Raw genomic sequence first — 18,126 nt, forward strand, 5'->3', positions numbered from 1 at the left:
TTTAAATCTCCGATATAAATTTCATTGGAGATTCTACAAGGAATCTATATAATGTCTTCTAAACATTACCTCCAAATTAAAAGGCCAACTTCCTAAAACTTAGGTGTTTATTAACGATAGCAAAAACACACGTACATGTTCTCCATTGAGGAATTCATATAATCTTTCATACGGCAATAACTCGATACGTTCTCCCCGACCTCTCACCGAACGGACATCACTGAAATCCATTTTCCCCGACGATTCTATTCCCACAGTCGTGCATCGATTCTCTGAGACCGTTCGCGGCAACACCGTCCATTCCTCAAAGGTCCCCGATCCAGAAGCGATCTGAGAAAGCATCGCAGAAACCGTACGCGTAAACCGTCAATTTCAGCCGTCGAAAACCGTCGTTCCCCACGTGTAAGCCTCCACAAAGGTGAAATTTTTCGAAATACAAAGAGATTCCTACCGTCGCGAATTCCATTCGAAACAAGGGAAAACGGAAACGGACGCCGCGATCCCTGCAGCGACACAGGGGCCGCGATTCCAGAAATGAAACTGCCAATACTCTCGCGGATATTCCTTTGACGAGGTGCTCGGTTGGTTGGTGGAAACAGGAAAATAACCCCGGTCCGGTTGCTCGTATGTTTGTCCGTCACGTTCCACCCCACCGCGATATCCTTTTTGCGATTTTCTCCAAAACAATCGCCCGTTACCCACGTATTGCATATTCAAACGAAAGAAAGCGGTAAGGCAGAAACACCAGGATAATCGAAAAATCGAAATCGACTCGCGTTCTGTCTTTTTATTTCGATCCCTCCATGTTGGTCATCGCAACCGTTGTAAAAAGATTACCCCACCGCGATATTCTTGAAACAATCGTCCTTTATCCTCCGGTGGCATATTCAATAAGAATATAAACAAATAAACTATATACAGTCCTATTTAAAAAAAACCGGTGATCTTGAGATCTCTTAAAAAATTGACCATAAGAAAAAATATTTTCCATCAGTGGATTAACCCCTTGAGACAATGCAACTTCATTCTGTAGAAGTATTTCATACCGACTAATGACGTAGATATTCAGTCGTTCCCATTTAAATGCCCCATCCTCTGTATTCTCATTTTCTTCGTATTTTCAGTTTCAATCTTAACTATAATTAAATGTAATTTTATTACAATATATTCTTTCTGTCATTTGAATGTAATTTCGTCAAATTTACGTTCGTTACAACAAACGATCATTATTCTTCAAACGAATGACATGGACAGGGTGGGAACATTAAAATAACCGAAAAATCGAAACTCGACTCGCTTCTCTTTTTCCTCCGTGTCTGCCATCGCGACCGCCGCCGACAGGGTGGCTGCGGTAAAGCGTAAGAGGGTGGAAAAAGGAAACGAGGGAGAGAGGTCGACGTCGGGCGATGGCGGAGTAGGCGACGGCGGGAACGGAGATGATGAAGTCGTCGTTTATACTTTATATCGTATGCATGAAAATTTCGGATCCCCGAGTGTCACCGGTTATTGCGCCAGGGGGGAAGATACCCGAGCCGCCGCGAGTCTCCGTGGAAACTTACATTCTTTATGGATACGGATAACGCTGGGCACGAGAAAACCGCGGTATATCCACGGTCGCCGCGGTTCACGGCGCGTTAAGCTTGCGGGAAAAGGACGGTAGAGGGACTTTCTCTCTCTCTTTCGTTTCAGGGCACGTTTCCCGTTCCAAAGTCGCCGAGACGAGACAGATCGACCGAGCTGGGGAAAATGCATACACACACGCGTTTGTGTACACGAACGTCGAGTTTTCGGGGCGCTACGAAAACTTCGTGCCGTGTTATTTTCGCCCGGTGTTCCGCGGTTTCGCGGATGATAGGGAGTGGACGGAGCGTTTTATTCCCCGGTGGTGACAAAATCTTGTATTAATAGAACGGGCGAAGCTTCGGGGATAACTGGAATGAAATATTGGGCTGGAAGGGGGATTTTATGCACACCTGCCTGTGAGTATGTGTGTACTTGATATGATTCTCCACGTGTGTATATGTGACTGGCACTGATGTATATTCACGAAGAGCAACGTGTGTTTTCGCGTTCAGTTCGCCAAAACGAACTTTTCCCTCGCGAGAAATGAAAACGAAGAAATGAAAGCTGAGCACCGACCCGTTTTCCCCTTTGTTAAACATAATTGCACAGAAAAAAGGCTGGCTCGTAACGCGGCACACACTGGGAAAGGCGTAACGAAACACTTGTATTATCGTTTTTCGTCGGTCGACTAGCTTGCATATGTATACCTACAGCGTGCAAGGAAAATAGAACGAAGGCAAGAAGAAACAGGAAAAGCTAGGAGCCGCGAGCGTGGTTACCTCGTGGTCGTGTGTGACTCGTCCGTTTCGTTTCTTTCCTCTGAACGTGGGATCGTTGCGTGAAAAAGGAAATATCGAGGAGAACGATAAAGGGGTTTTTGTTAGGCTCGATTCCTCGTAAACACGCCCCTCGAAAAAATATATCCGTGAGAGGGAACGGATGAATTTTAATCGTTATTGATTGTTCCGGATTCGCCGGAAGAGTCGTCGCGTTTTAAAAAGCTCCTCGATAGGTCTATCGGTGGTCACGTGCAACAGGTGTATTCTCTGTGCTTCTTGCGCATTATAGCGTGACAGGCTGCGGTAAAAAATGTCTGATAATAGTCGGGCTTAATCGATTTCGGAAAGGAATCGTTTCCGTGTCAACGAGATTACCTTCGACGGGCTACTTTATTACACCGGTGTACACGTGAATCTAGTATTTTTAGGCGTGGTTATGAGGTTATTTTATTTTAGGTTGTGTAGCAGTCAATGTTAATTATTTAATTCGGTGTTATTCTCTTTAAAGTATTGTAAAATATTATTGAATCGAGGGTAATATCGGGCTAATGACTGCGAAGTTAGAATTGATTTTCTTAGTTATAAAAATGAATGTAATTTCGAAAATTTCGGTAGAATGTTCTATTTTATGTAGACTTTAGCATGTTTTAAAGCTAAGCCTGAGATAGAAAATTATTCATGAATTGTAAAATGACATGACACTTTGAATATTTTACTATCGAATATACATATATTAAATTATTTTAATCAAGATATCCCCTCCCTTTATTTCCTACGATTGAAACAAATATACCTTGATCTAGATCTAAAGAATCTTTAGTTTCCAAGATTCTAGATCCGGCTAGCAGAGCTACAATAACTTGGAAAATTTCCTAAAATTATTAACTCCCTTAAATCTAGCAATCCGATAGAAGAATATAAATCAGCTCTTCCTCGAGCCATAACGCGTACCGTATTAGGGGTCAATTGGAAATCCATCGGAATTTAATTCGACGCGAGTTCGCTTTAATATCCATACTCGAGTTACACTAGATAGCCCTATCGAGCAACAGGTCCCGGTTTTTCCTTCTTTCCCAGTTCGAATCTTGTTTCCCGGTTCGCGACACGATGATTGATGATCGATATCGAATAACTGGGTGGTTGGAGGGAGGGAAATTTAATGCCGACATTATAGCGGTGAAAGAGCGACCGAGAGATTCCTCGATTGAACAGAGAGAATCGGTGGGGTGGGTTGGGGGAGGGACGATAAGCGAATCAATTTTCAGGCGAGCCTCGATCGCTCGCGATCCGCTTTTAATCGCGACGGACTAACCATGCTGGCGTCGAGTGGAAAGATCCGGGCCGGTAGATATGATTTTCGCGGACGGTAGAACGTTTTTATGAGAACGCACAACGGGCGCCCGTCCGTGTCGATTCGACGGGCGCTCGAAAACGTTGTCGAACGATTTAATCGGTCGGACGTATCGGGGGCTCGTCCGTCACGAATAATTTTCGCACGGGATTCAACGGGGGAGAATACGAACGGGGGAAAACCCGTTTATGCATGGCTCGAACGTCACCGAGCAACATTCACCCGTCATAATGTGAATTTGGAGGACAGATCGGTGGATACACGCGTCGAAGGTAGCTTTCTGTGTATTTTTCAGTATTAGAAATGTCGATAAATTGTAATGAAGTTCTTATATTGTTTGGAGCCCGATAGATCCTTAATAAGGTAAATATGAATCCTTTTTATAAATTACAGTAATGTCTCGGTGAGTACTCGGATCCGCTTCGGAACATTATTGGATCGGAGCTATTTATCCACAGCACCAAATCACATTACTCGACCTGATCAGCCCTTACCACCACCGCCCTCGATTAACGTGGCTATTCACACCTCCAGAAAAATACCAAAGTAGTTAACTGCTTTCCACTCAGAGATACAGTGCATCGCGCGACGGTTCCGTTTAACGGGCATTAGTCAGCCAGTTAAGTCCCCATGATTAGCTGTTCATCAGGCGCGAGTTTATAAGCAGCTTCGAATCCTCAGAGATAGCCTTCGGGATTACCGACTTCCCTGTTCACTTGGTCGCCGTCGATCGAGAACAGTTTAACCAGGCCCCGTATCGAACGAACATTCCTCCGTCCACAACAACGTACCATCCCCTAAAACCTCGAAGATCCTCTGTTGGGTATACACGAGAATTCACCTAGAGATCTACCCAGAAACGCGTGGGTCTGTGCTTTATTAAAAGCGATAAGCTGGAAACTCTGCCCAGGGCCCTGAACCACGAAGAAAACGTGGGATGCACGAGGCAGCCTCCAGGGGTAGATTAATAAGAAAATAGAAAGACGGTCGTTTCGCCCGTTGGAGAATATTCTACGCTGCAGGAAGATTCGGGGCGCAACGAGGAGCGCGATGGCCCCAGTCTCTCGCGTTTTGAAGGTGTTGGTGGAAGATACGACGGAAACGTGGTCCGTTCCGAGCAACACGCGCTCGCTAACTTCGCTCTCACCTGTGGGCTTTATCCTTCGTCTGGCTAACCCCCTCGTCTTATCCCCCGAAGACGACTGCCGCGTCAGAGGGGGTGCGAATGTCGGGTGGCTGGAAACGAAAGACGCTGGGAAACAGAGCCCTGGATCCATCTCCATCGCGGGCGAGCTAGCTATTTACTGCTCGTCAGACGGCGCGAGTCTTGTATATCCTGGCCCACCACCTACCACCCACCTTCCCTTGGAAATTGAGATTAAACTGCGCTCTCTCGTACGAGTGAATATCCGGGGGCAGCCGTGGCGGCGTGGCTTTCTTGTTAGACCTGCTTTCCGTCGAACGATGGATATTCTGGAAGGTTAAACCGCGGGGGCGTGGATTACCTTCTCTACGATTTCATGGCGATCTCGGTAGATGTTCCTCGTAGCTCCACAAAGCAAAGATTCCTTCCAGGTAACCTTGTCTATGATTTCATCGCGATCTCGACCTTCTGTTTTGTATCGTCGAGATATTCCGATCCTCTTGCGTTTTTGAATTGTTTCTCTTTTTCGACACTTGCAGTTTTTCTGGCCTCCCGGTTTCATTCCCGCTACGCTCTCTTTTTTGCGGGGGTTCGTTCAATTTTGCCACGCGGATAAGGGTCGCGAAATTTCCGCGCCGGTTCACGCGATCCGCGGTACAATTATATCTCTGACGAGAATTCGCGCGATGACGCACGGCCGTTCGTGAAATTCTCAAATAAAAAAACCCTGCAACTCCCCTCTTCTGAAACGGGCCACGGGTTCGCGAAATCTGTTTGGGAACAAAGGGAACCGCGTCACCGATCACTGTTTTTATTTTCTATTTCGGCTGGTGCTCGGCTCAAATGTTCGGTCGACGGTGGAAAAAAAAAATTGAAAAACACGACGACGAACTGTTCTGTCACTTTGTGGTATTTGGTAGCGGATCCAGGTTAGCGTTAGATCAGTGGGAAATAAATAGCGAGTCGTCATTTACGTCTGTAGCGTTAATTAATATATATTCGTTGCTGGTAGTTCTAGTGTTAATAGACTCCAGTCACTTAGCCTACTAGTAGGTCACAACAAAGATTAATAGTGACCTGGTAAAACCTTCGATAAAAAATACAAATCTCTACGAAGTAGAAATTCTATATTACGAAAGAAATTCTACATATTTTACAATTATAGCCGAGGCAACCATAACACTCTCGAGCAGCCACCACCAACCAGACAGAACACCACGAAATTCAAAAGTATCGTCGCAGTGCCTAACGTACCCTAAAGAAATCCCCCTGAAGAGTCTATTCGAAGTTTTTCCCGAATCCATAAATGTGAACCACGTCCGCAGGTTTCCTAACGTTCCATCAGAATCCCTCGGAACAAGCATCAAAGTTGCACAAAGAAGGCTCGCGTGTAATCGATCTTCCCGCCAGAAAAATGGATTCCGTGCAACTATTACATGCATCTCGACGTTCCATCAAAAGGTAAAATATCGACCCAAATATAGCATCGACAGTTCGTATGTACGAGTGAAATTCGCTGTATCTTTCATGTTCATTTCTCAACAAGCTAGTCCATCGAGCAGCTGAAACGTCGTGAAATTAAAACATAAAACTACGTTTCCAAGGTGTACACATGCAACCCACACCGCTGTTAGAATATCGTGCAGCGTCTCGAAGTACCCGCGGATATTCGCGAGAATCGAGGCAAAGGGGGCCGTTCTTCGGGGGACATTAGCCCGGTTATCGAGGGCGGGTTGAGGGCGGTAAGATCGGGCGTGAAAGTTTGAACCGTAGAATCGCGAGATGTTCTTTAAGACAGAGCTCGCAACGATCCCCGTCGAAGATAGCAGCGGAGCGAACTCGAGGGAAAATGCGAGATCTCGCGAGGAAGGGGACTACGAGAGAGCGAAACGGGGAGAGTTAGTCTCGATTCCCAGTGAATATTCGACCACGGGGAAGCTAAAACGGTCTCAACGAGATCGTTGATTCCTTATCGTAGCGGGTCCCGATCGAGAAACTCGCGAAAAATGGTTACACTGAACGGGAACACCGTCTCGAATATTAATTTCGATCGTTGCTTCCCCGTCGGAAGTGTTCGCTTCTAAGGCGAACTCCCGCATATTCGACTTTACGAAAATGTGAACCGAGAACTGGTTGTTTGCAGGATATTCGTGGTTCGACTAACGTGAATTTTCTTACGGAAACTGCGGACCGCAAGAAGGGGAAAGTTTATCGCAGGCCAGCCGATGGTAACTGTGGAAACTGGAGAATGAAGATTAGACCTCCAATTTCTTGGGGGCTGGGTATTCGGCGCGGGTCTGCGCGTATAACTTCTTGTTGGAGTCTTAATACTACCGACTGTCCACGAAATTTCAAGGAATCGGGGACGCTCGAGCCACGACGGTCATTAGCAGCATCAACCGTTCGTGAGATTGCATCGCGTCCATAGATTAGACGCGACCGCGTGCTGAATCGCTAACGCTTTTTCTTGGCTGCCTCTTCCACCTACCGATACTCTGGGAATAGGAATTTTGAGCAGAGCTCAGTGTAATCGCTGGGAATCGTTGCAAACATTCTGTTCATCCTGCCCTTTTGTTCGTACTTGAAGCGCTTCGTTTATTGGCTCGTAGATTGGCTTTAAAATTCCAAGTTGTATCACGGTGCTAAATATCATTAAAAAGTCAGCGTTACACCTGGAGATCTCTCTTTGCCAATGTTGAGGAACCATCGAGCTCTCATCGAGAATTTACTGTTCCCCATGACTCGTCTTGGCGAACACGGTGACCACCTTTAAAGAAATCCACGAATGGTCGTGCACGAAACCGAAAAACGTGGAGCCAGCTGCGAACGGTTCTTAAAGCAAGATTAAAATCGTGAGGGATTTAGGTGGGGCGGGACACCATTTAAACAAGACTCCGGCAGTCACGGTTTAAAAGCACTATCTATTCGCGCATTGTTTCCGATCCACTACGCCCCAAGTGGTGGAGTCTCTCCGGGCACTCGTGTCGCTCACTTGCTAGCATTTTATGCGGGTAACGTCCGCGTCGTTACACCGTCCAATCTCCGGCAACAAGTTATTTAAAGTCTGCTCGCACGATACCGTCGCAATTAGACGTCTCTTCCTACTCGTTGGACGGCTCGCGTGCACCGACTGCATTCTCCCGTTGGAAGAACCGCCGATAACGTAACGTCTTCTTCGCAGTTACTGCTCGAAACATACTCAAACTGCGACTCCATTAATTTTCCTTCGTGGACGTTCCCCTGCATGTAGGACGTTTCTTTTTTGCGTGTCCCAGTTCTCGGCCGGTTCTAAATTCCCATTCACCGTCCCCTATCTTCTCATTTTCTCTGGACATTAATTGGATTCTTCGTTTACAATTCTGCTTTCACCTTCTGGAATTCCTTCTACGTTGTCCCCCGAGGTCTTCTACAGGGTGAATCGCTCGCTGCTAGGGTCGAGAGGCAAGCCGCCTCTTTGATCATTTAAGAGTCGCTAGCTACTTCTGCTAAGCAGTTTATGTGTGTAACAGAGACAGAGAGAGTGTCGGTTTTCAATGACAAAGCAGGCGGCTTACCTGTCGACCCTATCAGCGAGCGATTCATCCTGTACTTTCTCAATTAGACCTTGTTTGCATGTCTACCAATCGGTGTCTACGTTTCTGTTCAGAAATTCATGACTGGTACTATGTGATATTCGACGTATTTATCGGTTTGTCAAAATAAACTTTGCAATTTCGTATAGATAGTTAGATTATACACGAACGATTGCAGACGTAGAAATACCTGTATATTTTATATAATTAATTCAATTTGTATATTATAGTATATGTGTATTGAGGAGTTGTAAATTTACATAGAGCAAAATTAATTACGGTATTAATACATCTGGACAATATACTATTGTGCTATCCGCAATGAAAGTTACGAATGCTTCTATGCTTCCATTGTAAATAATAATCAATTGTATCAGGTTGATTGGATATAAACAGTCAGTTACTATTCATGTCTGTAGTGTTACCACTGTGCACCATTAGCATTCGATGGCTCAGAATGTTATGCACTTCAGGTCATTTTATTTCTAGAGACTCTAATTTTCGATATTTGCATCAGAACTAGTCCAGTAAAAATAAGACACTGTGCTCGAAACGCTACGAACATTCCGGACGACCCAATATTAACAATAAAGTAACTGTAGCGAGCAACATCGCCAAAGAAATTATAACTTAAAGGCTTAACCGTAAACCACGAACATTCCAAGTTACAAAACGAAACTCAAACGCCTGATCAGCACCGTACGAACTCCCCCTATTTCCCTGTCCCGATTCCTTGCTCTCCCCGAAGCTCCTACTTCCCGTTGTACATCCTCCCCCCAGTTGCATTTACAGTCAACGACCAGCTTCCTATTCCCGGCACGTTCACACCGCCTTCAATTACATTTCGTTACTGGCTGGTTACACGATTCACCGCGGAAAAAGCCGCACTTTCTCGCCTAATTAATCGGCCACCGATTGCGAGTCGCGTTCACGTTCACCGTAGGCGACGACGTTTACGCTTCCGTTAGAGACCAACGACGAGGTTCGAGGCCCCGCTTCATCTCCTTTGTGATGTACATTTGTTCGCCCATTACCCAGTACATTTGTACATTTTTTCGCTAAAGAATTTCGAATAACGAATAAGAGATAAAAAAAGCACTTCGTCCCTTTCAATCGTTTAAACGAGAAAGTTTCAATTTTTATAACAATATTTGGCAAACAATTATTTAATCTCATTAACTGTTTAAACCTCAGAATGATGGCCTTAGATACTGTTGCTTTTCACTATGTATTATTCGAATAAAATTGTGCTCAACTCTGCCCTGGGATAATGCTCGAGAGTGGGGGATGTAGTTAATATTAACGGCGCGCTATACAGGCGGCGCGTGTTGTTCCTACGTAATTTCCTACTAAACGTACATGAAGATGCCCATGCATATTTCAAAACGGGGGGGGGGGGGGGGGGGGGGCGAGTGCGCCACCTTGAGCTCCCGTGGCTTCGAGAGTTTCGGGGACGCTTTTAGAGGGCCCAGAAATCAAATTCCTTTTGTTACAGTCTTCTCTGCAATTTTATATCGCAACGTGAATTCACGTATGTATGTCGATTGGTTTCTATGGAATTCTGTTTGGTATCCCGTGAAATTATTAAGAAATAATTGATCGAACTTTGATACGACTTCCTAGAGCGAAGTTACGTGGAACTGCAGGCGACAAGGTGTCTCAATACTTATGAGTAGATTCCAGATTTGATGTATTTATACAATATTCGACCTTCTAAAATTCAACATAGTAGAATGTTTCATAAAGTCCATTCAAAGTTTTCTTTTGAACTTACTAGAACCCTCAACAGGATTAATAAGTTCTTCTGTACATCCAGTTTCCAGAAATTAATCAATAAATTTTGATATTTGCATAAACATAAGTTAAGGTTATTTTGGTCGTGAGAATCGAGAATTCGCGAGTTTCTAACGAGATGGCCTTGCCCAACATTTGTTCACGGACAGATTATAACCACGATATTCCTCGAGGTGGATACCGATGAATCTCGGCTGGAAGTAATTATGCCTGATTGATCGAAGCGGTTCCTCCCTCCTGTTCACGCTCACGCGTTTATTATTAATTGCCGAAGTGCCTAGCGGGCTTCTGGTGCGCCCGAAATACTTCCCTAAGAACTTCCGGTGTGCCAGCTGGACAGAAAATCCTGTTACGCTAGCAATAAAATCTAATAAACGTGACGCCTCCAAAAGTGTTATCGATCTTTTCGTGAATATAGAATCGCAAGTTTCCGGCGTGGTTATTTAATTTAGACGGAACAGTGTCGGTCAGGAATTTACACGTAGTCCATTCGAACACAGCTCTAACTACCTTAATCCGTTTCGTGGATTAAAAATCAATTCGACCCTCTGGGAGCCTCTTAAAATTCTCGTCGCGACACTCTCAAACTCTTTTTCTCTCTCTCTTCGGTCGCGATGCAGCGTCTGCAACCGCGACTGCAGTGAGTCGTAAGAAAACCAGTAGAGTCGCACGTGCTCCCGTGGTAACGGCTGCCCAGGCACCGACTGATTTCACTATTTTATTAGATTAGATATTCACGGCCTAGAGGGAGGGCCCGAGTAACAACTGTCGACCGAAGGGAACGTATTAAAGCGGGACGAAACCGACGTTTTCACGACACGTAAAACCTGGGAGTGGAACTGCGCTTGAAAGGTATTGTTGCACCTTTACTGCGCGATGTCGCGTCGAAAAATCGAACCGTCCCGTCCCCCTTTTACCCACCTTCCTAGCTCGTGCATTTTTTACCTGTGTCCGCTTTTTCTGACGCAACGTTCCCTGCCGCTGGTGTTGTTATCTCCACGACAGGATCGAACGGTTTTTTTTGTTTGTCAGTTCGTGAAACGTACAGAACGGTTGTGTGATGCGTGAAAGTATATTAAGGCTTTATTCCGTGATATTTAGTGGACGTTCTGGTATTGGTAATTATATTATTACATTCGAGGATATTCTAATTCCTTGTAGCCATTCGATTGAGATTATAGGGTAGACACTTTGGTAGAATGAACATTTTGAATATAATGTTCAGTGTTGTGGTAATAAAAGAAAACTCCACTTTCGACTACTTTTGTGTACTTCACAAATTTAACAAATTTGACCTGTGTTTTCTGGAGTGAGCAATTCCCGGTCGGATGTGGACGTACGTATGTACATACGTACATACGTCTGGTCCGATCCACAGCTCGATTTCACCGCAGTTTCCGGGAAATATGTACTTCTGAGCTTACACCAGCCGATCGAACCTTGTCCAACCGCGACTTTCGCACGTTCCTGGCCACGTTCGATACGACCAGCAATCACGCTCGCGCTACCCACGGAGTACGTGCTTCCCGACTTTCCGTCGAGCTTTGGCGCACTCACTCGCTCGCGACGACCACTTTCCCGGCGTGCCTACATCGCAAACAAGCTGCGCAAAAAGTTTTCCGACGCATTTTCTCGGCTAGAAACAGTTGAAGCACTGAACAATTGGTTACGTTCTTTTGCAGTCCAGAAACCAAGGTGTGGCGCGCAGTAGAATGAGTCTGTTTTGGTCAGACATGTTTCCATAACACTTTGACTGCCACGTCAGCCAAATACAGTTACTCACAAGTTTGTTTATAAAAGGCTGTTACTTCTATTTCATTAAATTATTTATTAATACGTTTCTCCGCGTTTAACACGTTCACTAGATCCGTTTGCTCGATACTTTAGAAATGTTACAAAAGGGGCTGGTTGATACACTGAATGTTCCACGCAAAGTGTTATTTTCTCTTTTCTTTCTTACATTTTTATGCCTTATAGTTTTTATCTGAATTATGATTAATTAATTGTATTATAATATGGTCTTTCTGTTATTTGAATGTATACTGGTCTCTATGAAGCTGTATTGCAGCGACCGTGTTCGAACGGAACACAAACGATATCATTACCACGATCGCTTCAGCCACAAGTAGTAATACTCAATAACGATCAGACGTAATACCACTCTGCGATCCAAAGTACAGGTATCTAACGAGTTCTCGAACTCAACTTCGTCCAATACTAATGCCTCTAGAAACAAACGTTATTCTATAAGCTGGACTGATTAATTCACATACAACTAACTCTTGTCAAGTTACACTGCCCACACATTTGTTCATCACATACATCTGAAATAACAATTAGTTGCCAAACGTTCCACCACGAAATCAATTGTTTCGCGTCAGAGATCCTGGTGAAAGGGGAATGAACAGTAAGTTCGCGAAAGAGCTTCGTGGCTAATTGACAGTTTTCTGGCAGGCCCGTTGATTTTTCTCCGGGTCCTTGGATAAAATATCACGCCGCTAACGGCCGTTAATGAATGAAAATGAATGGGAAACGGCAGCGACGATGCTTCACCCGTGACACGGATCGCCATGCGATAACACCCTCGGGAATACTTTATGGGTGGCGAGCACGGGGGCCCATTTGTATCGCGACAACGGGAACGGTAAATGCCTCAACGTCGTTCATTCTTTCCCAGTACCTGTGATCGGTCAGTACATTTTTCGGTGGTTTATCCTGTCGAAAACATTTATACAGGATGTCCCTACTAGGATGATTCATACTAGGATGATTTGAAATAACTTTTTCCTAAGCGAAAATGTTACCTGAGGCTCTGTTAACGAGATATTAACCAATAACTTCGACCAATTAGAACGCGAGTCAATTTCACAACAATTGCCTTAAATACTACTTATATATGTACGAGTTAACAATATATTTGTAATAATATGTGCATAAATTTAGTAAAACATGGCTTAAATATTGTTCAGACTTATAACAATAAAAATAATTCCCTCTTCTGTAACTGGTAAATCTTCCGTACGATGTTCAAAGCTTCATATGGAATACTTTCATACATTTGTCGTCGAAATTTTCATTGCTGGGGACATGCGATAGATGTCGGACTCCTGTGGAGGGGTTGCGAAGCAGGATACATCACGAGTCACGAATTGTGATTCACGACATATTTGTGTGTGAAGAAAATAATAGATACGTGCTCTCATTCGCACATTTCACCCACCACTGCCATATGCCCGCGTGCTGCACGTTGTTGCCCGCTAGTGAGTTTGACGGGCGCTGAGTTGTCCATCACTGGGCTCTTAAGATAAATACTGGCGTCTCACATTGCTCATTGGACGACTAAGCGTGTTATTAAGAGGTTCGTTCGTTCGGGCCAGCTTCCCGGTACGAATTTAATGACCCAACCGCGCTGCGGAACGGCTTCCCGGGGTCATTTCAGTAAAGCTCGTTATCTCGTTAACGATCCATTCATCTATTCTGTGCTTCATCAAAACGGTCCGATCGGGCCGCCTACCGGTTCCTGCGAAGTGGCCAAAGTAAGTTATAGACGCCATGGATCCCCCCTTCCATGGAAGCGTCGATGATCGAGGGAACCCTCGAGGCCGAGGGACGACGAGACGTTCGCCACGACTTTACGTCGAATCGAATTCGATAATATTTTCAGCGAAACGATCTCCCCCTTGGATAGAAGGGACCTGACGAAAGGACCCTTTTCGGTTTTATGCGTCGCGATAAGGGCGTTTTCGTTAGCGCCCGTCGACGAAAGAAAAGCTACTCCGATCTCCTTCGTGATCCCTTAGATTCAAATTTACCGCGCGCTGCCTGATCGTACACGGAGTGATTTTTCGGATCGTAAATAAAAAGGGTGAGAGGATGTTTTGTTCGTGCGAACGAGGAAGGGGACATGGACGATCAATGGTCAGACGGGATTCACCTCTATTTCGCGGGTCTTTTCTGGAACAGGATTCACCCCTCGAGATCCTCGACCAATCGAGAATTTCTCTGGGAACGCGATGCATAATGCAAATATTTGATGCGTGAGGGTGAATTCTTGAGAATAGTAAATCAGTTTTTGAAAATTGTTGTCTACATATTAATACGTTGACTGGCACAGTGAAAACGGTCGTATGTAGTCAGACGCGTTTTATTTCGTTTTTTAAGTCGTAAACCGTCGAAAGTATATGCGTTTGATTAGTATAGGCTGTTGGTTTTCTTTGAAATTATACTGCGACATCAATTTTACACAAACATGTAAATAATTCAGCCTCTTTGCAATGTACGTATCATCCATGTTTGGACGACGTGGCAGTTAAAACGGTAAAGAGGTCGTAACAAGAATAGCCCATCTAAAACAATTCTACTAGTATTACAGTTAAGACTTTCTGAATTAATACTATGTTTCTCCTCGCATTCTAAATAAATAAATTAAGAAATTAAGAAATTATACTACATGCTACTTTCTATTCTTGGAAATTACGATTCCTCAATGAGGATCGTTCAAGTTTGAATACTTTTGATTCTATTAAAGTTACATGACCCTTAAAGTTTGAACACCTCTGATTTTATTAAACTTACATATCCTTTAAAGTTTAAACACTTTTCGATCTATTAAAGTTACATGCCCCTTAAGGTTTAGGTCTGGGTCACGTCCCTCGAGGTTACTCGTCCACCCCAAACTTTCGTGAAAATATACATATATCCATCCTTAAAAACTACCGACCCTCGAACTCCTCCTGACCTCTTTAACGACCTATCGTATCGCGGGTGCAGTCAAAGATCGATTCTCCGTCGGTGCTTTAGCGGTGCATGGTGCAGAACAGCGCGTAACAACAGCAGGGAGCGTTTTTTACATGCGGAACGCTTGTTTTTTTTTTTTCTATGCGTGTGTGTTGTGCGAATATACAGGGTGAACCACGAATCCTGATCAGTAGAGATTACTCAGTTATTAGCAGTCCGATCAAGAATGTTTTTATCAGGTATAGCATGGTTTCAAGAGAGCTTTAAAGTGATCATAGCAAATTTTTTGTCAACTCTTCTTTCTCATGATTTTTCCAGGTGATCTTCTTTCAAAAATTCAATTAAAAAAAAAGGTAGCACATGTTATGTTATGATACTTACCGAATTCGTCTTGAAATCCTCTAACAGACACGCGTAAAAAAATTATAAATGTATTTGCAAAAGATTGAAGATGATCTTGAAAAGTCATGAAAAAAAGAAAAGAGTTGACGAAAAATTTCTTATAATCACGTTAAAGCTCTATTGAAACCATGCTATACCTGATAAAAACATTTTCGATCGGACTGCTAATAACAGAGTAATCTCTACTGATCACGATTCGTGGTTCACCCTGTGTATAGGCGGGCAAAATCGGTGAAGAAAACACTGAGAGACACGTGAGTGAAACACGAAAGAAAGAGCCGGGAGAGGGAGGGCCAGAGATGAGAGAATGCAAGCCTCACCTGTGCTCTGGCCACCGCGTAGCTTCTGCTCTGGCCTCTCGACCCTCTCCTCGCTCGGGGGAGGTGGCCGCTCTGTCCTTTTCGTATAGTACGGGTTGTACGAGGATGGCCAGACGGTGGTCGGCCTTTTTGCTGGTGACGGCGTGCTCGGTCGTCCTGAAAATAGATTAGGACCTTTCTCATCTAACCCAGCCACTCTCTCCGTTCTCCTCCCGTCTCCTGGATCCTGTCTTTCTCTGATTTTTTTGTTAAACATCTCCCTCTATTTTGTCGTTGTTCGCTTATCTATTTTTCTCTTGGTTCCCCCCCCCCCCCCCCCTTACCTCGTCGATGTCCAGTCGTTCTTTCTCGCGCGCTATTCCGCACCATACAAGATTACACGCTGGAGCGTCTTATTTTTTTCTGTTTTTTCTTCTCTAAATATCATTTCCCGGTGCACTCTAGTTACGTTCCTCGGTCATCTATCGTGTCTTGTACGGTCTACGATATCGATCGGTGAAACAGAACCGGCCAAAAGTGTGGGGCCAGGTCTGATAATTAAAGAAAGAGAAGAATATTATTCTACAACGATTTGGTAACAGTAATGTGTCTACTTCTAGATTGTAAAAGTAAATAGTAAACTACCGATTAGTATGTATTAATAAGTCCAAGTGAAACCAAGAGCATCGCGTAATAGCCAGATGATTAATATTTATTAATACTGACAGTATCACTGACCCTTGTAAAACCCGCTTAACACAGCGTACAGAGGATTAAAACCGTGTCGACTGTTGCAGATGCTACAGAGCTTCCGGATTCAACAATTAATTATCTAATAAGCATAACGAACAGCAAACTCATTCCTTAATAGGTTAATACGATTCTAGCCAACGAACTAATTGAATCGAATAATCGTTCAATTCCTCGCTCGATGACAAGGAATGTTGATGTGGTCCAATTCACCGAACGAGGAACAGAAAATTTGGGAAAGTTTATGAATACCGAGGTATACCCTCCCAAGAAAGAACTTTCGAAAAATGTGTTAAGAGAACTATCATCGGGCAGCTGGGTAGAGAGAGAGGGAGACTTAAACTTCGACGAAACTACCTAGCGATCTGTTCCTCGCTCGATAATCCGTTCCCCGTTTCACCCTTCCGAACTTTCCATGCTTAAACGCCACGAAATTCTTCGCGTGGTATCGATCCCAAACTTCTTCCAGTATCGAAAATGGAACGCAACGCGGTGTACCGTCGACGAGCCTCGATTCTGCCGTTTCGACCGAAGAATCGAGCAGCAAATGTTCGTCTCGAGTCCTCGAATAATGGAAACGACGACGGAGTGTCCTCGATCGTTTCCGTAGGCGACAGAACGCGCGGCTGTTTCGAGTGGACGTGCTGAAAACAGCCGAGCCGCGGCGGTTTGATGAATTCCGGCAGCTTCTTTGAAAGCGAGCCAAGTTCAACTTGTTGCGTTCGATACCGGCGGCAGTTCCATTGAACCGTTCTTTACCAGGCGAAACAGAGACAGAGAAGAAAAACGGGGAAGGGGGGTGTTTCGTTGGGAGAAACGTTGGCTGAGAAGAATCGACTCGATCGTTTCGAATCGTCCGATTACCAAGATCGTCCGACAAAAAAAAAAAAAATCACGGTTAAGGTGGTTCGTGGAAAATTCGGAAGACTGGATAATTAAATGAAACTCATACTGATTGTTTATTAGAACGAAATACAAACACTTGAAAAATTTTGGACTTACTGAAAGTACAAATCCTGAGCTTTTTAATAATGAATTGAATCTTGTACCTTGCCGAATATTCCAGTAAGATATTTGACAATAAAGTGTTGAGGATATGGCAACTAAAAATACATTTTTTAAATATTTTACTTATTTTGTGTTTTAGTGAATTCTACTGTACTAATTTTATCTATAATATAATGATCATTGGAAATGTCGTTGAATTTCACAGATATAATTTTTATATGCTACTAAAATGTATTAGCGGTTGTTTAATACCAATTAGACATTCGTAGATAACTAGAGAGTCAGGTGTGAATCACCTTAAACGGTACCGGAAGTTACTCGAGGCGTACGAGGTTTCAATGGATTCGAGGATGGGTAAGAATGTAAATCGTCCATGGAATCGAAAGTATCGCGACAGTCCGTACAGGTGGGGGGATCGGGCGCGAGTGAATTTGAAATTCTTCTGGAACGCGGTCAGGGATCCTAGAGCCTCCGCGAGGATTTAAAGTTTTGGCCCGGTGAAATACGCTCCTCGAGCCCGCTTGAAAGTTGAAATTTCTTTGTGGACGATCCACGACGCGGTTCGGAGATTTTCTTGGAATTCAGTCGCATCGGTGCTTGAATTCTTTCTATTTGGAATGGGACTACCCTTAATTCCTGGACTTGTCCACTTCGGAATCTATATCATTTTTCGATTCGAGGATCTTGTAGAAATGTAAGTATCCTTCTGAAAGTCGTACAGCGTAAG

The 18,126-nt window shown here is 44.1% G+C and overlaps 1 protein-coding gene across 2 annotated transcripts in view; it reads right to left on the reverse strand.

Moving 5' to 3' along the window:
• The window catches only part of LOC107190915 (lachesin-like), a 272,876-nt gene that overhangs the window by 15,071 nt on the left and 239,679 nt on the right, over positions 1–18,126 (reverse strand). The window contains exon 9 of one of the 2 annotated variants that reach the window (XM_015579806.1): positions 15,663–15,818. The exons of the other annotated variant lie outside the window; for it this stretch is intronic. Within the exon in view, the coding sequence (XP_015435292.1) occupies positions 15,663–15,818 (156 nt within the window). The remainder of the gene's footprint in view (positions 1–15,662; positions 15,819–18,126) is intronic. 2 annotated transcript variants of the gene reach the window in all.

The sequence above is a fragment of the Dufourea novaeangliae genome, unplaced genomic scaffold (genome assembly GCF_001272555.1).
Source record: "Dufourea novaeangliae isolate 0120121106 unplaced genomic scaffold, ASM127255v1 scaffold208, whole genome shotgun sequence".
Classification (NCBI taxonomy): domain Eukaryota; kingdom Metazoa; phylum Arthropoda; class Insecta; order Hymenoptera; family Halictidae; genus Dufourea; species Dufourea novaeangliae.